General features: G+C 40.0%; 1 protein-coding gene across 6 annotated transcripts; it reads right to left on the bottom strand.

Annotated features, from left to right (window-relative positions):
• Nucleotides 1-912: 912 nt before the first annotated feature.
• Nucleotides 913-23,545, bottom strand: ADAT1 (adenosine deaminase, tRNA-specific 1). 6 transcript variants are annotated; one of them, XM_014942319.1, is made up of 10 exons: nucleotides 23,470-23,545; nucleotides 22,860-23,051; nucleotides 22,030-22,098; nucleotides 20,365-20,419; nucleotides 19,521-19,651; nucleotides 17,506-18,109; nucleotides 15,286-15,431; nucleotides 12,826-12,925; nucleotides 10,091-10,177; nucleotides 1,469-1,601 (listed from the first exon to the last, which is right to left on the bottom strand). In XM_014942319.1, the coding sequence occupies exons 2-10, from the start codon at nucleotides 23,026-23,028 to the stop codon at nucleotides 1,469-1,471; spliced, it is 1,494 nt and encodes a 497-aa protein (XP_014797805.1). In that variant the 5' UTR covers nucleotides 23,029-23,051; nucleotides 23,470-23,545. The 6 variants fall into 6 exon arrangements, with proteins under 6 accessions (XP_014797809.1, XP_014797807.1, XP_014797803.1 ...); XM_014942320.1 differs by lacking the exon at nucleotides 23,470-23,545 and adding an exon at nucleotides 23,250-23,463; XM_014942318.1 differs by lacking the exon at nucleotides 23,470-23,545 and adding an exon at nucleotides 23,321-23,455.
• Nucleotides 23,546-23,588: the final 43 nt, after the last annotated feature.

The following is a 23,588-nucleotide window of genomic DNA, read 5'->3' as shown; positions in this document are numbered from 1 at the left end:
GACAGGTTTACACACACAGAATTTAAGATCTTTGTTACTTAACGAGTACGAGAGAACTGTTCTTATTTGACAAGTCAATCCAAGTGGGAAGTGAAAGGATTTGCTGTAATCAGTTCTCAGAAAGTAAGATGATATGTACTGCTCAGTCCCACGTGTAGCTCAAGAGGTTGGCTGGAAAGGCTGGCTGGAGAACTGCCATGTCCGCTTTTCAAATCCCAAACTATAGTAAGGTACCAAAGAACAGAAAGCTCAAATCACTAAAGAATTCTGAAGTTCTAAATTATCCACTTCTTTCATCTTGCCATTGCCTCGTCCAAGTATTTTATGAATTGTAGTTTACCATAGAAAAAGTACAAAAAGCCAGCGTGCTCAGTAGCAGTTACATAGTCCTGAACTTGCTCACAGAAGCAATAATTGGGACAGAAAGTTTAAGGAGAATTACCCGCTGCTTTCCCCCAGCTCTCAGTGTCGACTGTCTGGCCACGCAGATGTTATTTGGTAATAAAGCATAAAGGCAAAGACTGCCAGAGACTACTTCCAGTCTCCCCCAAAGCATCTCCACCTTTGCCAGGCTATTAATGAACACTTGCCAGGAAACAGTGACAGAAATGGCTAAGGCATCCCTGCTTTTAATTAACCACATATCACGGGGTGGACGGGGGGATGGACAGTGCTTGAAACACTCTAAAGTAGGTAAATATTTGCCTGGAATTGCACAGGATTGACGGGTTTGAACCAGGTAGTTCAGGAGGTTTATTTCCTTCCAACAGATGCAAAGCAGTTAGAGGGGTATCTGGCAAAGTCCCGAAATTAAGAGAGATGCACGGGATGTCATAAGAGGTATTATTTGACACAACCTTCTCCCCAGCACTCTTCTGCTATATTTAGTAAATGGAAGCTTATATGAAGGACTCGTGGAAAAAAAGACCCTTTAATAATAACTAGTATTTCCAGTTAGAAGCAATGGGGCTGGGGGACACGGAAAATTCTTTCAGGCACCAGACAAGGAGAGCCAAAAGTTATAAAAATATTACTTACTATACATTAGGGTTGTCCCAGCAACACAAAACCAACCATAACATTATGAAGAGTGGAAAAAAAAAAAGCAACACTAAAATTTTTACAACGACAGCCTTTCTTCCATAGCACTGCTTCAATCTCAGTTGACATTCAGCCACAGTCCACTGCAATGGAAGCATCGATCATGTCCTCAGATAACGAGGACAGCACATCACTGCTGCTTTTCTTTTGAAGGCATATTGTATCACGTAGCTCAGAACTTTAAGTCTGCAATGATCTTTTTCTATATTTCAATAAAAAGGAGACTTCAACTCAACCAAAATAAAGACTTCTCTAAATTGCTTTCCTTTTCACTCTTGTCTCCTTACAGGACATCTTTTCCTGGCCCTTGAACTGCAGAGGTATCTGCTGTGCACTTATTGCTGGATTTACACAGTCACGTGTATTCTCATGTGAACTGGAGGTATTCCTTGGCATTCTTGACCCAACCCGACAGGGCTTGGCTACGCAGCACTTTCCAGGCTTCTTGATAATTTAACGCAGCTTCCTTGTAGTCCCAGTAGGTTTCTAGGGTCTTCATCCTGACAGAAAATGCACAACAACGAAAACATTTCCATTATCCTATTGGATGTAGTGTCACAACATGAAAAAAAAGCAATCAAACATCTAAGAACATGATGATGCCCTATGAGCTCTTTCATGCTACTAAGTGAAATTCTCTTGAGGTTCTAGGGAGACTTGGAAGGACCCAGGCCCTGAAGCTACTGTATGTAGATGTTTGTCAGCTGCCTTACAGAAGGAAGCAAACCAACTCCTCTGCCATGCTTCATGCACACTCTCCTCCAGAAACAGAAGTGTCAGTGTCTGACTGTATGAATACAGGTTTCAGAAAACTTCCACGATAGCAAAAAAATATGAAGCAAAGCAGAAAAGGTGGGTAGAGATAGGTGCTTTGAATTGGGTGAAAGTAGCCTTGTTTTGCTAGAAGAATGAATACGATTGCTGTCTGGAAGGGAAGGGGGGACAAGGATGAACAGGATAGTTTTTCTTTTCCAACACAAAATAATGGAGAAGAGCGTGACAGAAGAGGAAATTTTTTTTTTAATCTTCTCCCTAAAGCAAAAGAGACTCGGCAGTTTTGGTGCTCTGTTCCCTTTCCTCACATAGCACCTGCTCTCCCCAGTCTCAGCAGAACCATTGGTCACTCAGCTGAGTGCATTATACCACTGATTTTCAAAACAGGAAAATTCAGGTCCAGAGTATCTGAACACAAGTGCCTCGAAGGCAATTTCATCAAGACTTTTTCCCCTTTCTTTGCATTCCTTTCCCAGACTCTGCTGTCTCCCTTTGCCAAACAGTCTGTCAGCCACATGTGGCACGGAATGTTTATACATTCGATTGAATAAGAAGGAAAGATCATAAGCAACATGACCTTGATCAAGAAAGAGGAAGAGCCAAGCTGCTACAGCAACCCTAAACTAAAAGAAATCTGAGAACTACTGCACTAACTTCCAGAACAGGCTTTCACGCTCAAAGGCGATATTGATCACCACTACCACCACTCCCCAAAAAAAACCCCCAACAGATCACAAAAAAACATAACAGCAATCAGAAGCTGTATTTCAGGCATTCAGCATTCTGCTATAAATGTATTTCTAGAGCACAGTGACATACATAGCAAGCCATGAGATATTACATATCCTGCAGACCTTAGGTGACCAACCTCCGAGCTGCTCTGGAAAGCAGGGACTCCCACAGAAGGGCTCACTGCAACTCCACTCCACCAGGCCAGTGAAGAGTCACAGAACCCCCATTAATGGTGGATCGTGGTTTAGGAGCATCACTGAACAGGCAAAAGAGCAGCAACTACGTGCATAAGCAGCATTCAGGAAACACCACAGGTCCAAGAAGGGCCAAGGTCAACCCACCACAACCAACTCCAAATCTCTAGCATAAGCAAGCTGTTCCTCTCCCGGGTACTCCAATAAGTACCTCAGACACAGGACAAACCACCTGCACCTTCTCCTCCACCTCAAAACCATTCTCTGAGGAGCAATACGTGTACTTAGACTCAAGGTTAATGACCAAATCATTCTTTGGGAAGAAATCCTCTTACCCTAGCATGCTTCTTGCACTTAAAGTACGTCTGACATACTTCTTTAAGATTTTGACCCTTTCCTTCACTATAAATGCATCTAATCACTTATACTTGTCCTTTATCATATAATAGCTAATATGAGATGCTGTTTACATCTTCAAAACGCAGGTACTTGTACTTATAAGGTCACATTTAGGATGGTCAAAGATCCAAAAAAAAGAATTCTATGACACAGATCTTTGGACTGCTTCAATCTTGTTAAAGGTGAAACAGCTGTTTCCCTTGCATTTGTTGCAGATCCAGATACAGATAAATGTATTCCACCTGCCACTAAGCCAAGAGAAAGATTCCAATGCCTAGCTGTTCTTCATTTCTTCCTTGCTAAATTTTGCTATTTTTACTAAACCTGCTGGCAATTCAATAGCTCTTCAGCTCATATCCGGCAGTCTGATTCAATTTAACTAAAACACATATGGGATTTTTCTAACCTAGATTACTCCAACAGACCTTTGTTTGGAAACTGTTATAGCAGACAGTAAGGGAAAACATAGCTAGCACAAAAGCTGATAGACAATTAGGAGCAGCTCAGTATTTTCCCTCTTGTAGCAGCTTCCAGAGCACGTGTGACCGCAGCCTCTTAGTGTCTCATTCTCCAAGCAGACAACATCACTACATGATTTAACAGTGGATGCAACAGAAAACTACATTTTAATCAGCTTCCCAAATAGCTGCCAAACCAAACAGATCTATTGAATTCATGCTCAACTTCTGCATTCAGCTTTTAAGAAATTTTCAACATCTACACAAGAAAAATGCTTTCAAATTCAAAGGACAATACATTCGGCTAAGAACCTCACATGATTTGACTGTATCTCAGTTTTGGTTTGGCCATTAATGCTCTGGGCATTAGTAATGAAGAACCTGTGACATTTTTTTGGCAGAAGTGAACACTATTTTGCTGCCCGAGGCTAAGTCCAGTACAATCATACAATCTCCAGCCTATCCAGGTCTGTCTGACTACATTCCTTTTGTGTTTTCTTTTACTGTTTCAATCTTGCCCCTACGCTACTGTGTAAGAGAGACAGAGTGGTTCCGATGGGTGTGTGCCAGAGACATCAGAGGTGATCCACAGATTTCATTCTGTAAGGTATCACACTCTTGGAAAAAGCCTTAAGCAAAACAACATTATGCTTAAAAACATTGTGTGCTCAGCCTTGTGCAAAGCTGAGCAGAAATGGGCTCACAAGCAAGGCAGCCTGCAAAGAAGAGCAATACGCTGCTACGATACATCCCTCGCGGCAACAAACCCTACCTTTAACCTCATATTCAAACATGTACATTCAACCCACAATGCACTTTTGAGATTACAGACATATCACACATGAAAAATGTTGACGTAAGCACAAAGCATCAACCAAAACGTTACTCTTGTGCAAAAATTAATAAATCGCATCTGAGAGGGCAAAAGCTCACAGATCTTCAGAATACAAAAATCTGTTGTGAATCCGTAACGATAGGGGCTCTGGAAACCATACTTAGCCTCATTCTATTACTATCTTCTTCTATTAGTATCTTCTTCAGTGCTTCAGATAAAATGCAGTCATTGCAGGCAAACTCGGTAATTGACACCAGTTGTTAAGAAGATACAGAGCAAAGTCCCAGGACGAGTTAACTCCATGAGTGAGTTCCACTCAAATATAAGTTTTAACAGTAATGTAAGGTTTTGCAGCATTTGGAAGATTGTTACGGCATTGCTGTACCTAGTTTGGAAGACCAGATTTTCAAAATGGTATTGAAAAATTGGCAAATGAGCTTTGTGGCTTTTTCCAATGTTATCTGAGATGCGGAAAAAATGAATCACATAAAGGGAGAGATGTAGAAGCTCAACAGAGTAAACAGTCAAAAAAATAAAGATCAAGTCTTGAGATAATTATGACAGAAAAGTATTTTCATGGGGCAGAAAGTAGTACTTAATAAAAGGTTCTTCAATCTGGCAAAGACCTAACATGCATCTGACTCACAGTATAGAAAAGGTTTTCTTAGATCAGAGGACCTAACTGTCCTGCAGGCCTCTCTGCAGTCACAAGAATTGTTTAATGTACACACTTTAAAATGAAAATTGAGAAGGGACCAGAAAATTGCAACAAAATGTTTGCCAAATGTGGTTGGTTTATTTGCAATTGGAGAACAGCCATAACAGTGAAACTGCCCCTCTCCCAGAACAGTGACGTTCATTAGGCCGACACTTCTTTACAATCATCCTCAGCCACTCCAGCAGGAAATATTTAGTGGTCACCTGGCCGAATCCTTTTGTTTTTCACAAGTGAACGCTGGCAAATAGCCTTAAATATGAAGCCCAAACAAACATTCTATACTTCAGTCTAGATATTTAAGTCTTAAAGCCATCTGAACGTCCCTGCACTGCTCTGTACAACTGCCCGCCCCCTCTAATTAGGTGTCACTGGAATTGGAATTGTCTGTACTGCAGACTGAATGAGAAATTGGAAGAAAACACAACCTGAATTATGATGGCTCCCAACTACAATTTATGAGAAAAGAGGATCAGTCATCCGTTTAACAAGCCCAGCAAGAAACTCAAGGCAGGTTTATGTTACAAAGTTTGCCTTAGATTCAAACAAAGGACTGTGCAGCCAGCCACACCTTGCACAAAAGAAGGATTTCAACTTCTCAGGTGATGAACAAGGCATGGGTTTTCCTACCAGCAGAGAAAAAAAAACCAAACAATGTAAAGAACTTCCTTTGCCATATTACCACTAAGTGATCTGCAAACAACAGTAATACTGCAGAAGTTTTTACACAACAGTTTGGATTAGCAATGGCACAACACGGCCCAACAGTGTGTCACTGTTCCTTTGACAGTGAGCATGGAAAACATGACAAGAAAAAAAGAGATTAATTTATGTACAATTCATTTCAAAACATTAACACAATGGGAATCAACAGAAAAGAATGAAGCATGGCAGGTGAAGGTTAAGAGGTTATAAAGAAACAACATTTTAGATAGACTAGCTAGAGAGATGAGTGAGAATTTAAGTAAGGCACAGGAGATGGAGAACATAGATTTTGTCAGAAAGGAAGAAAGAAAGTGGGACAGCACAATACAGCCCTATCGGTTCTTGGTGAAGGAGTAGCTAATGCCAGCCAAACACCACCTTCTCACAGTCTCAGCTAAAAGCAAATAAGCTAAATCCTGAAAAAGCCCCAACTGCTGAATGTTATGCTTAACATCTTAGCTAAGCTACACCACCACAAATTCCTAAATGCATTTTAGGAGAGGTGGCAGAGTTCTGCCCTCAGTATGCTCTCTACCTGTTCCAATTGAACAGTGCCTGTGCTGATCCTTTGGAGAGAAGTAAAGAATGAAGAAGAAAGGAAGGCACAAAAAAACAGGAGAAGCAGCTTTAGACACAGGAAAGAATAAAACAAAAGAACATCAGGATCAGTATACTAGTTCAACATGAAGCTTTAACTGCCCCCATATCCTAAGTCTGACAGTGGACAACAGCATAAATAAAGCATGATGCTTGTCCTAATATACCCTACAACTATCAAGACAAACCGTTCAGTAAATCTGAAAGGACTATAGAATGAGATTCCCTTGATGGAGCAAAATGATGGGAGGCAAGAGACCAAAAAGTGGACTAGAAGAGGTAGGGCAGAACTTAGGGGCAAAGTGGGAAAAGGAAACTGGGCAGCAGTATAGCACTAGAGCCAACATTTGTGGGAGGAGATAACAAGATACATTTTAATGGGAAGAAAATACTAAACTGGGTAACAGTTAAAGGCACAGGAGTTTAGAGGAAACAATGAGAGAATTTCTTATCTGAAGTCCACTTGAATTCAGATCACAAGGAGGAAAGGAAGAAAAAGGAAGAAAACATATCAGAATATTGTGTAGAAAGGGAAAGAGAAGGAGGAGGAAACAGCAATAAAAAGCAAAATAAAAAATGTCTTTGTAAGTAAAGAGTAGGAAAAACAAAGACTTCAAAGGAAAGCAACTGGACAAGCTGACTGGTGAGCTAGCACCTCTACTGTATAGAGTTTGTGCAGCCTAAAAATGATGCCACATCTGCAGATCAGCTGGACTTTGTCAGGAGAAGCCCAGACAGAAAAATGGTAGAGGACAAAAAAGTCAAAGGAAATTACAAAGCCACTGGAGTCCAGAAAAGCCCTGAGGTGAAGTAACTTTATGTAAGCAGCACATGATCAGCACAATGAATCACCTACCCAACACTGCACCAGCTCACACTCTACCCAGAGAAAAATATAACGGCTAAACGAGTGAGGACAACCTCCCACCCAAAAGAGGCTAATAATTTTATATTTAAAACTGAATTAAGAAGAAAGTGTATCTCTACTTATCCATTGAAACAATTCCAGCAATAACATGGCTCATGTCGACATGAGAACTTTAAAATAGTTATGAGAAACTTCTACAGACACAGAAGGTAACTGCAATCTTTAATTCACAAAACTCAAAAGCAAGCAAGATCCAATAATTAGAGAACCAGGGTGCGCTTACTTTGGCTAAGTTCATCTCATCTGATGTCTCAGTAACATGAAAAGCAGAAAGGAGCCAATTCAGCTCATTACTTCGAGAGAAAACACAGAAGACAAGGAAATTGTTTTCTGCCACATTAGCTAGTTGAACTGCCTCACCATGAAGTTGGAAAGTGCTACAGACAGAAGAGAGAAAACAGGAATCTACAGCCAGTAGCAGCAGAAACTGCTGCAGGGCCATCCCCAGCAGCAGCTACGAGCAGTTAAATTAGCTCAACAGCTGGTATAACTGCATCCCAGAGCTGGTGAAATCATACCTGGAAATAAGACTAAAATAAAATAAACTTTCCAAGGCAATGCATTTGGAACCTTCTGCATCTCTCAGAATCTCTAAGACAAAGTGAGAGGTAAGTTTCTGTGTATATGAAGCTATGCCCTGCTCTATGGTAGCTATTTGGGCTGCAACACCACCAAATACGTAATGCACGTAATGAAATGCCAGAACAGATGACTACCACAAGAAACTCCAGTCTGGTAAACAAAATTTGTTTCTAATAATGTAAAAGAAACCTCCAAGTATGTCTTCCTCACACAAAAGGTTCTTTACGTTTTTTCCAGAAAGCCTCCATCTATGCAATATACGTATTGCAGAAAGAGCCCTACACACTATCTCACCTTACTAGCTCTTACTCCATACACTCAGATGAAAAAAAACTTCAGCCTAGACTTTTCTAAAATTTCTTTTTTAATCAAACCCTTCTTGTGAAACAAAGTAGTGGCATTTGATATAACTACTAAACACCAACCAGGTATCAATAATGCCATGGCAATTTTGGGATGGGGGGGTTTGAAAGCCATCAAGGGTACAAAGCTGCAGGCAGATGATCTAAGAGTTTCCATTTTCAAAAACGTTACTACTTCCTCCTCTCACCTCCCTCTCCACTCCTTCCCCAGCTGTTCACCAGCACTTTCAAACACCACTTTAACCCAGGAAAAAACCCCAAAAAGTAGGGTTTTCTGCCAAGATAGCAAGTTGAAGAGGCTCCCAGAGGTATCCAGTAGACACCAGATGTCTCAGTAACATGAAAAGCAGAAAGGAGCCAATTCAGCTCATTACTTCGAGAGAAAACACAGAAGACAAGGAAATTGTTTTCTGCCACATTAGCTAGTTGAACTGCCTCACCATGAAGTTGGAAAGTGCTACAGACAGAAGAGAGAAAACAGGAATCTACAGCCAGTAGCAGCAGAAACTGCTGCAGGGCCATCCCCAGCAGCAGCTACGAGCAGTTAAATTAGCTCAACAGCTGGTATAACTGCATCCCAGAGCTGGTGAAATCATACCTGGAAATAAGACTAAAATAAAATAAACTTTCCAAGGCAATGCATTTGGAACCTTCTGCATCTCTCAGAATCTCTAAGACAAAGTGAGAGGTAAGTTTCTGTGTATATGAAGCTATGCCCTGCTCTATGGTAGCTATTTGGGCTGCAACACCACCAAATACGTAATGCACGTAATGAAATGCCAGAACAGATGACTACCACAAGAAACTCCAGTCTGGTAAACAAAATTTGTTTCTAATAATGTAAAAGAAACCTCCAAGTATGTCTTCCTCACACAAAAGGTTCTTTACGTTTTTTCCAGAAAGCCTCCATCTATGCAATATACGTATTGCAGAAAGAGCCCTACACACTATCTCACCTTACTAGCTCTTACTCCATACACTCAGATGAAAAAAAACTTCAGCCTAGACTTTTCTAAAATTTCTTTTTTAATCAAACCCTTCTTGTGAAACAAAGTAGTGGCATTTGATATAACTACTAAACACCAACCAGGTATCAATAATGCCATGGCAATTTTGGGATGGGGGGGTTTGAAAGCCATCAAGGGTACAAAGCTGCAGGCAGATGATCTAAGAGTTTCCATTTTCAAAAACGTTACTACTTCCTCCTCTCACCTCCCTCTCCACTCCTTCCCCAGCTGTTCACCAGCACTTTCAAACACCACTTTAACCCAGGAAAAAACCCCAAAAAGTAGGGTTTTCTGCCAAGATAGCAAGTTGAAGAGGCTCCCAGAGGTATCCAGTAGACACCAGAGAAGGAAAAGGCTTCACTGATCAGGAACACAGTTTACCCTTTTGAAAAGTAGTCAGTCTTCAAAGAGACCAGCTGCCTCCAATTCTTACTTTCACTCCCAACAAACCAACCACCTGCAATTTCTTCTGTCTGTCATTAACACATGAGATGCAGTAGGTATTTCTCCAAGGAGGTGACTAAAAAGACCACAAAGAGTCCCCCTAGCCCATCCTGCACATGCTGTATTTTTCAAGTATCAAATTTTAACAATGAACTTATCTAAAGTGAGATTCATGTGCAGCTTCTGCTATCATCACAGTATTCTTGAGTTTTATTAAGAAAAATTCACTCTTCTAAATATAACGGAAATGTCTTTACCGGAGAGTGTCTGGTAGATCCTCTTGTGAAATACTTGTCACCAGCTTTTGGAATGTATGGAAGAGTTCCACTTTACAGATCTTGGATCTGATGGAAGAAAAAAAAAAAGAAAAAAGGAAATCAGAAATTCTGATCGAAAATATAAATTAGAAATGCGCTTCCTCTTACAGCCCACAGTAGTACAACCCAGCTGAACATTTTTTATAAGAAAAATTATGTTCACTTCTCAACAAATATAAAGGGTTACCCACAATTTAACTTTTCCCACCCCACCTAAACTGCCCACCTGCCTTTTCCCTTCATTTTAAATGTTTCATTGACAAAGAGCTGCATTGCCCCCATTGTCCAGCCAACACTGCAGAAAGAACACCTGAATATCCCCACATTGTTATCTGTGTGAGACTGCACCTTCATCAGCTCACAACTACAGCAAGGCTGAGCCAGAAGGACTAGTCCCAGAACTGATCATACAAGCACAGAAAGACTTCAAAGGCTTGTTCAAATTGGCAAACTTTCTGTTATTCAGAACAAATAAGAGAAGCAGCAGAAATACCTGGAACAATGCTGTCCTATTCACAATGGTGACCAGGACACATTCAGCAACAGCTGCAGGGCAGCTAGTACAAAGAGGCTTATCAAAAAATAAAGTGAGGCAAAGCTTGAAAGGTCTTTTGAAAATACCATATGCATCTCTATTAACGTTAAGCCCTCTTCTTCCTCCAAAAAGAAGGCAACCAGAACAGCTGTTTATAAACCAGGGTTTGGTTTTGAAAGCCCCAGCTATTTTCTCTAATTAAATTCTCTTTATACACTTGCCTTCACAATGACTGATTCAGTTCTCCAGCATGTGCAAGCTGATTCTCCAGAAGCATTGAAAAAAACACCAATCACAAAAAACCTTTCTATTTTGCTAGCATGTTCTTTAAGGACCCCAAAATTGGCATGCGAAGATGCTTTAAGATTTCACCTTCATGTTAATCCGTCAAAGGTTCATATTCCAGGTTTCGGTGTTTTAGTTAATTAAGCATTAACAAAAGCACACATCAGACATTTACCTACAAATTCCTTTTAGTCAGTCAGCTTTACCTTCTTTGATACTTAGTGTTATCTGGCATATTGAGGGAGGAAAAAAAAAAAGCACCCCAAACAACACCCCCCACCAAATCACCCTGACATTTCTTGAGGGGGAAAAAAACCAAGGTGGAAATACAAGTCTTGTTTATTGTTAAACACCCCCCCATAAGGCTGTAAATTCCTTATTTTCATGATAAAAGTTCCTTTTCCGACCATTTATCAGGGAAGTGTAAATGGTTTACTTCTTCCTTGACATCATCTTTAATCCTGATTTCCTAAAGAAACACAACCTTTGCAATCACACAGTCTTGTTGGCCCTCTTTAATAACTTTGGAATGCCTTAGTGAATTTCGAGTACACGTTAAAAAAAAAAAGAGAGGAGGATCTCTCAAATAATTAAGTTCCTACAGTTTTGTACAAACTGGTAGGTAGTAGATGGCTCTAAACATTTAGAGCTGGTACACAAATGCAACGTAATAAATTGAAGCCCACTGTTGTTTCATCTTTCATGTGTCTTCTGGAATACCTTACACATCACATACAGAATACTAATATTTTACAGTGCACAGAAAGTCTGTTTCAAAAGACACACCCAGTCACTCAGGTCACCTGTGCTAACAATATACCAGACACCAATACTGGTCACAAACAACAAAGCTCCTGGTCCTCTTCTTTCCAGGGGAAAAAAAATCAGGAAATACTAGGATATACCAGGATAAACTTAGTCAAGTCAGGCCTAACTTCAAGAAGTGGAGAATGCACAACTTGCAGACGTGAATGAATTCTCCACAAGAACTGTCTAAGCTCTACTTATTTTATTCACTACTGTCAGGATTATCTTCTTTCTCCCAGAAAGTCTGGGAAAAATGAACAATATGACCATCGATAAATTGGTAGTATAAGTAGCCAACAGTCAAAATATGACCCCAACCCTCAAGCTGAGCTTCCACAGGCCAATAATAATTTTGGTCACCTCACCTAAAATGAAGAAAGTGGAGAGAGATGGAGAAATTTGTGTGCAGATGTTTACAAGCAATTTCTTTCAACCACAAGAAAAATACGTAACTGTTTCTTTAAATATTAATAGCTGATAGAAGATTATGATGTTTATTAAAGAGCACAGTGTCAAGACTACAATCGGCAAGGTGACACGTTTTGTGTTAAGAATCTGCTGCAAGGATTTCATAACATTATCAAAGCTGAAGGCAAAGAGGCACATTGCAAAGCAACTCTTTTAACAATCATACAACCAGGTCAGCTGGCCTCTTACCGAAAAAGAAATCTGTAAAAAGAGAACCTGCACCACACACATTTCCTTCAGTCATCAACCCAAAAGATACGAAGCAAAATTTTTGCTAACTTCACCAATTAATAAACTGTCTTTTAGTAAAAAATTATCTTGGTCTCCTACCACCATTGTCTACAATGCTCTCTTTAATCAACAGCGACAAAGAAATAGGATAAACTTGTTAATCCTCATTGAACTTTTGTCATTCCAACTCTCCCTTACCCAGGAACTCTTCCTTACCCCACATTCCCTCCCCTTCCTCCCACTCCCTTGATTTCTTTCTGCTCTGACAAGGCACTACACACCACATGAGCTGACAGAGGCACATGTGCTAACAAGATATATACATCCAGATATCACAATATTCTCACACCTGCTCTGATGGCTCCCAATCGCCTTCTTAGTTGTTCCCTGCCGGAAGCCATCTGAGGTGACATCCAGAGGTTGCTCAGGGACTGCACTCCAACTGATAGCTGTAGAGGAAAGGATTACGAATAAGGGAGGTGCTGTTATCACAAAAGAACAACTCAACAGTTCCTTTCATTGTATGTCTTCATATGATCCCATGCTGCTTCCCAAAATAATTCAAGCTAGAAGAGGAGCATGGCTCTCTAGGGCCAGGATTCCAGTACTTAGAAGAACAGGTAAATTCTGTTGAATTAAAAAAAAAAAAAAAACACACATATACAGAGCTTTCATCTTAATCGGGTCCTTCAAGAATCTATGCCTCTAAATATTTGGCCTCCAGCTTTGTAATTGTCTCCTTTTTAGGGGGATTCTGCTTCCTTTTGTACATCCTGTCCTGACAAAGAATCAGGCTATGAAGTACTCCCCCAAGCTACTTGTACCAGTCACTCTATGTTTTCCTTAATAATTTATTGTGGGGTATTATTTTATTGTGTATTGTATACTCCAAATAGTTTTGTGTTTGATAACTGGCATACATCAAGTATCTCTAGACTTTAATTGAAAAATGCTGTTAACTAGTAGTCAAATAATAATAATTTGTTGGAAGACACAGCAAGTGCCAACCACCTTATTCTTTACCCCATTCTTGTCACCTTATTACCATCATAGACTGCAAACTTCTTAACACTGAAACTCTGCACACCATACCTTATAGATTTACAAACAGCTGGCAAAGCACCAGTAGCACACTAACAGAAGTAAGAACTGATTGACATGCCCAGTCTGTCCTTCCATAGCCTAACAACAGCTCCTTTAACTTCTACTCCCATGAGACAATTTTTGTTCCCCAAGTTCTCCCATTTCTCTGTGTTCCTAACAGCCAAAACCACTGTATGTACATTATCTCTAAAGACAATTGTCACAGCTTCTCTCCTCCTCCATGATACCATCTTGCCATTCAAGATGCTCAAAGGTACATATTATAAAGTGTATTATGGAGACCGGTTATGTTAATCACATTTGCATTATAATTCAGCTGTATGCTGCAACTGCTGTACTCTGCTAAGTGTGAACCATACTTGCATTTTGATTTAGGTATAATGCTGTATCACTCTAGTAATTAAAATCCTGTGTGACATCAAATAACATTAAATACATGCAACTAGCATTAAACAATAAACCTTCCATGTGTGGAGTATCTAAAACCACCTGGTCAGGAGATACCAGATTCTGACAAGCAGACAAAAATTTACTTGAAAATGAAAACATTTGCTATTCTTTTAATTCTTCATAGTTATCACAAACTTCAAAATATTAAATGGAACACGTTTTTCTCTTTAAAAATACCAGTTAACATGTTCCTATCAAGCAGCATATTTCAATACTCAGCATAACAGCCCTGAATTTAGAGTTTATTCTATTTTCACCTCTTCAAGAAAAAAAAAATTAAAAAAAAAATCAACCTAACCTAATTCATACAGGCAAAAAAGTGTTATAAAGCATCTTTATTTAACATAAATATTTGAGTAACTGTACAGAAAGAAAGGCATACACAGAATTTAGTCACAGTTGGCTTCAGATCTTTTTTGCTAAGTGAACTGGCACCATTTTTCAATGATGGATTTTGTTTCCTATCTCACAGAATCAAAATCTTTTCCTTCCTGGCACCTGTAAATAACTCCAATTTAATGAATCTGAATTCCATTAAGGAACCCTTTGTTTCTATTCCATTTTATCATCAGCTCTACTGTAATAGAATAACCTCCAGTTCCAGTTACGCCAGAAAAAAAGTATACAACAGCAGAAGGTAGGCATGTCCAAGTTTAAAGAAACTCTTTAACCATACACATACAGTGGCAGTTCCATTGGGTTTTTTTTTTACCCAAATGAGACCATGTTGCTAAATCAAAACGTGACTTGCATATTCATTCATCGCCATGACAAAAAATGCAATGTCCAAAATCTCTATCAATTAAACCTTTACACTGTACTACTCTGTATTCTTTCTACGTTCACAGATTTCTGGAGCAATTACAAGTATAACTCAGCATGTCAAGTATTCTCTTCGTTACCAAGGAGAATCTGAAACTAACCAAAACAAGAAGTCTTTTGATATTTTTGTTTTCTTACTGCCCTCAGAACTTTTGCTCTCGCTGGCTGTTTTCTGTCTTTGTTCAGATTATACATTCTTAATGACATCAACCAAGTGTTTATTCAGTCTGAAAACTCCCTACAGGAAACTAGAGGCTGAGCTGAATATTATTAATTATTAACAATTACGTTCTGGCCTGAAATTTATTTAATGCTGTAAGTCACACTTTGCCTCTAGCGCTGGCAATGAATGATGTTCCATTTATAGGAAACCATTAAACCCACCTGTTTGGACTTTTGCACACAGTTACGCAACTAGCCCAAGAGAACTCACCTGCACTACACGGAACAAGCTTTATTTTGCTGTTAGCTTGAACTTCCTGAATTGCCTGGCGGCTGTGTTCAAACCCACGATCCGACTGCAGCAGCTTAACCTCCTGAGCGAGAAAACCATCCGGTAAAAGTGAGATGTGCTGACACCTAAAGTAGACACGGAAAAATGCAAGTCGTTTTAAGTCTGGTCTTCCCAAACAAGCCCATTTTGTGCAATTTCCCTTCGTAATCTAAAACATGTTACTTTTACGTTAGAACTGAACGTGAATTATAGAAGACAGACAATGAGGTCTGAGGACATTTTTCCCTTCAAAAAAGTATTTGTTAAAAAAACAAAGCCACACAGTTTACTAAGACCTTGTCCATCCCAGAAAAATAACAATTAATTTATTTTTAAAATGTTCTAGCTAAAAATAGTATAATCAATGGAGATAAAGTACACAGGATAAAAATTGTAATATACTTCTGCAATCAAAAATAAAAATAATAATAATAATCAAGTATTTACATAGTCAATCATATTAAATTAGAAACTTTTAGTTAGCATTACACACCAAATGTGTTTAGAAACATATGAGGAGGGAAAAATGGCATATGTTTAATAATCATAATATTTACATAGAGCACGAATGAATTAAGACTGAGTTTCATATTGTCAGATGTCTGACTTTGCAACCTAAGACGAATGAGGCTGGGCAAATTCTTGTCCCATGTGTTATGGAGTGAGCAACAGATGATCCAGGAAGCTCCTCTGGAGAGGTAGCTAGAGTTTCCCCTATTAATATACTATGACGTCTTTTGTAACCATCCTAGAAGGATGCAAGGCTATGAAGAAAAGGAGTTATTAAAAGTCAAACTTTTCAGATGAACTGGTCTAGTAACCGCCTCTCAAAGGGAGTGGTTCAGCTCCCAAGTTTCTTTCTTGTTCTCCTTTCCCTCCACTCTGCTTAATTCCATTTACTCTTCTCTAACGCTTATGGATTCCTTTGTTGCACTGATTCAACCTCTGCACATCCAAATGAGTGTGAATGTAAGTGGTGGAACAGACCTATGAGAGGTATTAGCTCACATGCAAGTTTTAAGTGTCCCAGAAGCACAAAGTTTTGCTCAAAAAGCAACAAAGTGACAATTAACACTAAATGAAACAAGCCTTGACAAGAAATCATGACTTTATCTGGTTGTCAAATATCATTTGGCTTTCTAAAACTAAATGTACTTCCCCACTGCACAGCAATCCTGTGTTAGGTCTAGAGCTCAGTTTCTGTGGGCTGGGCAGCACACCTGAAGGGACACGATACAGTAAAAGCTTTAGAACAGCAGTTTTCAAAAACCTCTACTGAGAACAGACTGACAATACAATTTTGAAAATTTACACATGGGATGGACTTCTATGCAATAATCTGCAACAACCCGAGTATTAACCTCCTGGAAAATTTTAAGTTGGGATCCAAACTTAGAAGACAGCAATTCCCTTCAAAGAAGTTTAAAATACCACATCTTCTACAAGTCTGAAAGCAGCAAAAGCTTCAGAAGAACTAAGAAGTTTAAGGCGAAGTTATAAAAAGGTCTGCAAGGACAACCAGAAAGACACCCCTTCTGCAGTTCAAAAGCCTACCTATGCATTCATTTGGAGTCATTTCGGTCAGATTGCCTTCAAGATGGATGGATTTTGGGGCTTTTTAGTTTAATTTTAGGAATGGCCCTGCAAGAAATGAAAGCTGCTTTTGCTCACCAACACAATTCTATATAAAGGAACTTACAGATATTCAGAATGACTTTGTGGAGTATGGATAACCAAATAAATTAAAACTTTTCTTGAGCCTGTTTGAGGAAACAAAAGTCAGGAAGAGGGCAAGAAAAATTCGACTTCACTATGCCAAAAAGAGTTTGCATCCTTCCAGCTGCTTTTTCTGCTGGAAGGTTTCTAGAAAAACTCAGGTGGGTAACAGATCCCACTGCTCAGTAAAGGGACAACCAAGGAGACCCTGAACTAATGGACATTCTTTTGTGAATCTTCAAGTCTGATCCATGAGCAGTAGTCACCTTTTCTCCATACTACACAGGGCTACTTTCCAAAAACATGAATTTGCGTAAATTCACATTTTCTGCAGATGCAGATTTCCACTTTGGTGCAAAATCCTGGTATTTGTGTGACACCTGTTGTCTTCCATAATTCATTGTCTCCACACACACTATCTGATTTCCAAAGGAGAGCACTTACCTTTCAATAATTGCTCTCCGCATAGCTTCTTGGCTATATGGGCACTTCCCCACTACAATTGCTGACAGATACACTGGATACTGCAGGAAATGCATCAGAAGAGCTCCTTGACACCCTAACACATTCCAGCGAGCCAGTTTATCACTGCAGGACATAGAGCACGTTCTGTCCCCACGACCCGGCTTCACTCGTAATAATCCCACACAGTGATACCCTACCCCAGGCATTCGGGCATCACCCAGCTCTCCAGGTACACATTTTGCTCCAGTTCTATAGACATCTACTACCTTTGGTCTCCCTAAGCCAGTCTCCTTATTAGCTGTTTGCATCTCGGCAGAATTTGGATCTGCATCATCTTCTCGTTCCACAGATACTTGCTGAACAGCCAGGTCTTCAGTAATTACGGAAAAATAACCATCGTCTGTTTTCATTCTCTTGATTACATCATTACTTGCCATTTTCTCTGATTTCCTTTTATCTTCTGGACCCAAGTGATCATGGTTCCTTCTACACTCTGCCGATTGTTCAGCTGCATCATCTTCAGTCACTGGCTTAGAAAGCTGGTTCTCTGGTTCACTAATTGGAATAATAGAAGCATCTCCACCTAGAACAAAAGAAGTAACATCAAAATTAGCCAAAACCCCATCTCTCATGACTGGAACACATCACACCAGTCATATTATGGCTACCACTAGCTTTCACAGGTTTGCACTCAGGAAAATTTACCTATGAGAACACATTTTTCAAACTACATTGCCCTGTATAATGAGGAATCAGATTTCACTGAAGTGTGAGCTAATATAGGCTTAATTTCAAATTTTGCATTCTACTTACAAAATAATAAACTATTTAAAACAAAAATTATAAAGCAAAAGGTGTCAAAGGCATTTGACAGACTAGAAGCAGTGCTGAAGATGCAGAGGAAAACCAGTCTGATCTAAGTGAACAAGACAAACATCAAAAAAATAATTAAAGAATAACCTATCAAATAACAGTGGAAATTTTAATCTGTATCACTAGAACAGCCCCAAAAATGACATTCTGAAGCTCAGTTCAAAGCAAACAAAGCCTGACAGATCTATGACAAAAAGTCAGTCAGGAAATTATTCTTGCTATTAAATTTGAAGATGTAGATTTTACTCTCGTATTACATTGACGAAGAAAACCATCACAGCATACTCCAGCAATTACCAAAATCACAAAAACACGTAAGCAACTAATTCACTATGCAAAGTACTGATGAGGCATATTTTGAGAGTGCTTAGACTCCTTTGTCCTGGTAACAGACTGGCAGATGAACACCACACCGGTAAGAGTGTGGTAACGTCAAGACGTCTGATAAGCTCATAGACAAAGAAGTCACATTTCTATATTTTGCCAATAGATCCTCATCTTTGTGGTGCTATTTTAAAAAAATATATAAGGAGCATTTTCCATGACAAAATAAAAAGTTGCATTTTGTTCCATAAGAAGTTTTTGGTTGGGGTAGGGGGTGTGGTGTTTTGTGGGTGGGGCATTTTTGGTTGTTTTTCAGTAGTTTGGTTTTGGTTTGTTGTTTTTTTGTCAGAGTATATTCCTGTTTTGTTTCGGGGTTTGCTTTTGTGGGATTTTTTTGGGTTTGTTTTGGTTTTTTGGAACTGTGTTAAATGTCAATGCTTCTTACTAAAATTTGAAGCCAAGGAGATAATGCTTAAAGCAAAGCAACCAGGAGATACCACAGGACCTCTGACAAGCATGTTAGTTTCTGGAAAATAGTAGCCATTACTATTTAAAGTGAAGCATTCCACTATACAAGGAGCAACATATTGAGTTTACTGAGTTCTCAGGAATCGCATCCAGTGAGATAAAATGCCAAATCTATTTGTGGAGGATCAGCCAAGTACATCTCAGGGCACATACTGATAACAAGTTACTGCCTCACTAACTCCAGACCAAAGAGAGACCGAAGAAAGACAAGAGGCAGAAAAGATTCTACAAGTGGGAGCCATGATATTGGTTCACTCCAGCGTACTCACATGGGGTGTGACTGGAGAAGAAAACAAATATGATATCTGGTTTGAGTTTCCATTTCCCAGTTTCAGTTCCCGGAATAAAGATACTGCATTGCTGATGGGAAATTGCCAGCCCCATTTGATGGAGAAGATACCTGTCAGGAAGAAAGTTTTCATGAAACATTTACTTAGTTTTTGATGCATGGGAAAACAAGAAAAACCAGATGCCTGTTCTTTCCTGATGAAGTCTATGAGCAGCCAGTTATGCTTCTACAGACAGATGAGATGCAACATATTCCATAAACACAAACATATCATTGGAACCCTAATAACAGACCTCGAAGGGCTGGATTCAGTGGAGTTAACTATCTCCTCAAATCGTACATCTAAGACCCCCTCCTCCCTCTCTGTATTTTCACCAGTGCTGCAACTCATCTGATTCTGTGAGAGCCAGTTGAGTGGCATCAAACCACAAGAAATATACTTATTTCTGTAGCGTTACTGGTCTCCTGGTTCAGCTGCTTGAACCAGCTTATCCCATGTGAACAAGAGGACTGGTATGTGGGAAACAGCAAAAAGGCTGCCCTTGCCAGTCAGACCAGAACTGATGTCACATGAAATCAGATCCTGCTTCTTCATACAGAGGCTCTACAAGGATAAGGAAGAAACAAGCTTTTGTGGAAGGGCCTTAACGCCACCCAGAAGTGTAAAAAATTAGGCTAAAAAAACTCCTACTAGTAACGGGAATAAAACTGTTGTGTAAACAAAAGTAATACTGTCTCCTTCATTATATTTGTATCAAACATTTGTACCACAACAACCAACCTCAAATGGCACTGAACAACAGCACTTGAACTTCATGCCTCACCTCTGGAAGCTCCTCTTGGCCACAATTTCAGCATGACTGTCATTCAGAACATCTCCTAAAGCAACAAATGGGAACAAAATATACCATTATTGAAAAGGAGACAAACAAACCAAATAGAATTTGACAGATGACAGTTCTCCAGATTTGTTAGCATTTGAAGGTTTAACATTGGTATTAGGTTATTCCAAGATATTTCAACTTCCAATTACTACAAAAGGATGTCAATGGCCTACACAAATGACAGATAAAGTCTTCACTCTGCAGCAAGTCAGAGACTTGTTTAAATACCAAATTTTAACTCTTCCGATATGTGAAACCCTTTGAGTTGAATAAATACTCCCTTCCTTCAAAATATTCCTGATGTCTGTTCTTAATAGCAGATCTTGATGTTCTCAGATTAAGTATAACATCCTGAAAATTTCAAGTGTTTGCCAAGATTTGGGTTGAAGTTTCTTGTTGCACTATGTCCTACAATTTAAATCGCTTCTCTTGTAAATAGTTCTGGTATTTACTAGGTGTACACATCTCTTCTTCAGACTTCCTGCAGTGTTTGCCTATTGCAGTATCTAAAGAACAGGATCTGTAGATCAGCTTATATTTCAGGAATAAAAGGCCAGGTGATAAAAACCATCTTTAAGTTCTAAACATTTAAAAGTTCTCTGACAGTTAACCATTAACATGACCTACCAACCAAGTTAACTTAAAAATAAATGAACATTATAAGAGGAAAATGTTTTCTAAACCCAAGATCACTGAAGACAAACAACAGAGAGGAACTAGCTTTACTTTTTTCTAGTCAAATTTCTACTTTGACTCTTTATACCTAGATTACAAGTAGTACAAGAGTTTAATCAGAATTTTCCTAAAGCAATCAGAAGAACATCTGTACTAATACTCTTCTAAGATGGCTAAGTCACAAGAAACATCCAGAAAAATCTAAGATACAGAACTTGGCTTCTTCTCTTTTGCTCTACTAATTCATTTCAATATGAAGGATGTTATACAGAACACAAAACATCCTAAAACTGATGCATGCAAAACCACTTGCTCCCATCTTGCTCTACTCCTCCTCAGAAGTCTAAAGAAGGTAGAAAGCCCTGTACCTACACAGTCACGTTCTTCCTCCTTAGTCACTTTTCAGCATTAATTACTATGGCTTCTTCCCTCTCCTAGGAAAGGGGAGAGATACATTCTGAATAAAAAGATGGATATGCAGAACAAGGGAACTCCTACAATAAATATTAAGATGCGGTAGCTGTGGGAATTCATGTATCTATCCCATACATTTATCGTCGAAACACTCAGAATATATGGTAAGAGGAAAAAAAGCCTGGTAGCATCTTTCTGGGATCACACCTACCCTAACCCAGCAGTGGTATCTTTTGCATCAGACCACAATAAAACTAGACCGTAACGGGTGACTGAAGCACAATTATTTTGCTTATGCTTTGTTTTGCTTTTATTTATGAAGTCTTTGAGCAAACTTTCAGGGCAGCCACTCTGGCTGCCTAAGCCCCTCTCTTCTTGATGAGGTGAGGTCTCAGGCATCTGGTTTCAATCCAGAAGTCTGAGCAAAATGCCTTGGATATCTGCATGGATTCTATGACACCAGCAAGAAAGAAGGTAGCATAGGTAGCCTGTTCTTGGATTTTACACCATACTTACCAGTTTTCCTCATTTTGTTTTGGCCAATACACTTTGTTCCAGTTCCCATAGCAACAACTTCCTTCGTTACTGAAAAAAGAAACAACATTAACTGAACAAACTCTCACTGGAAGCACTGCTCTCATACAATCATTCTTGTACAGCAACACATAGAACATTGTGTAGAAGGGAAGGCACAGGGAAACAGCCCATGTGACATTCCAGAAAGGAAACTATTATCAGCTAGAAATAAGGAAAATATTAGAAGCTAGTGCTAGGAAAAGTCTATGATCCCATAGCAGGAGTGCTAACACAAGCTTGATATGCTAAGCGACACACAGCAGACACTGGCATAGGATTCCTATCCTATGAGAAAAGATTCCTATCCCTAAGAAAGAAGCACAGGATACAATCTGCACAACATCATGGCAGTGCCAGTAAGGGAAAAGAAGCCGCTGCTGCTGAAGTAACACAAGCTCAGAATGGAGTAATGCAGTCTGGTAAAGGGCAGCAAATAGCAGCCAACACACTTTCGCAAGGGTTTACATTAGGAATCCAGGTCCTGCCTAGACTTTCACCACTTATTAAACAGCCAAATACAGGGTTTCTTCTTAGTTACAGTTTGGGAAGAAGAGCATTTCACTATACTTATCTCTTTCCAGACAGAAGCTGTAAGAGCTTTTACAATGACAAAGAGTAAAGAATTTGGGTGGAGACAGAAACTAGACAGTAAAGGGTGCATGTTCTTTTTAAAAAGGTATTTTTAAGGGGGTGGGGGAAAAAGCATCAAAGACTGCTACCTCCTCTCCCTCTTCCCCTTTCCCACCCCAATCCCCACAACTCATTCTTACCCTGCAGATTCCCTGGACTAGCAAGAACCTCTTTTTGGGTTGCAGACTCCACTTTGACAACAGCTGCCAGTGAAGTCCATTCCCTGTTGGGATCTGGTTTCCCCTGCTTAGGGAGTCTGGTCCTATAGTGCAGGTAACATAGCTCAGCGATTTCATCGGCTGACCACATGGCTCTGGATACATGTGCAGGTTCTGAACAGAATTGGATTCCATCACAACACTGATTAACAACCTCCATCTCTTCAAACCCTACTACCTTCACCTGTCTAATATCCAAGGCCTAACTGCATCACCCCTTGCAGGATTATTTGTAAGAAATACAACATGAAATTTAAAACTTCCCCCCCCACACACATGGCTAGGAATAAAAACCAAGGCTAGAGCCCTTACAGTCCAGCAGCAGGCGAGACCGCTGGGGTTACCATTAGGCAGCACAGCCCCGCGCGGCCCCTGCACCGCACCTGAGGCGCCGGGCGACACCGCCATCGTGCCGCGGGGCCTCCACCCTTGCCCCGGCCACCGCAGAGCCCCGCAGCCGGGACAGCCGGCGCTCCGAGCCGACCTGTTGGTGTAGCTCTCAAGCGTACATCCCGCCACCCTCGCTCCCTACCCTCCGCCTTAACGGTGGCGCCGCCGCTCCGGGCCGGACGGCAGGCAGACCCCCGCCGGCACCATCGCCTCAGCGACAGCCCGCCCGCGCACGCGCAGCCGCTCCCCCGCCCACCCTCC

This window comes from Calidris pugnax, unplaced genomic scaffold (assembly GCF_001431845.1).
Source record: "Calidris pugnax isolate Ruff unplaced genomic scaffold, ASM143184v1 scaffold28, whole genome shotgun sequence".
NCBI lineage: Eukaryota > Metazoa > Chordata > Aves > Charadriiformes > Scolopacidae > Calidris > Calidris pugnax.
This window is presented reverse-complemented; position numbering and strand designations above follow the sequence as displayed.

Coding starts and splice junctions, on each gene's coding strand:
- ADAT1 (XM_014942317.1), bottom strand. CDS start 23,097: ATGGAGGTTGTTAATCAGTGTTGTGATGGAATCCAATTCTGTTCAGAA. Junction 19,652..20,364: donor GCCAAGAGGAGCTTCCAGAG/GTGAGGCATGAA, acceptor TCTTCCTGACAG/GTATCTTCTCCATCAAATGG. Junction 15,432..17,505: donor CGGAGAGCAATTATTGAAAG/GTAAGTGCTCTC, acceptor TGTCTACTTTAG/GTGTCAGCACATCTCACTTT.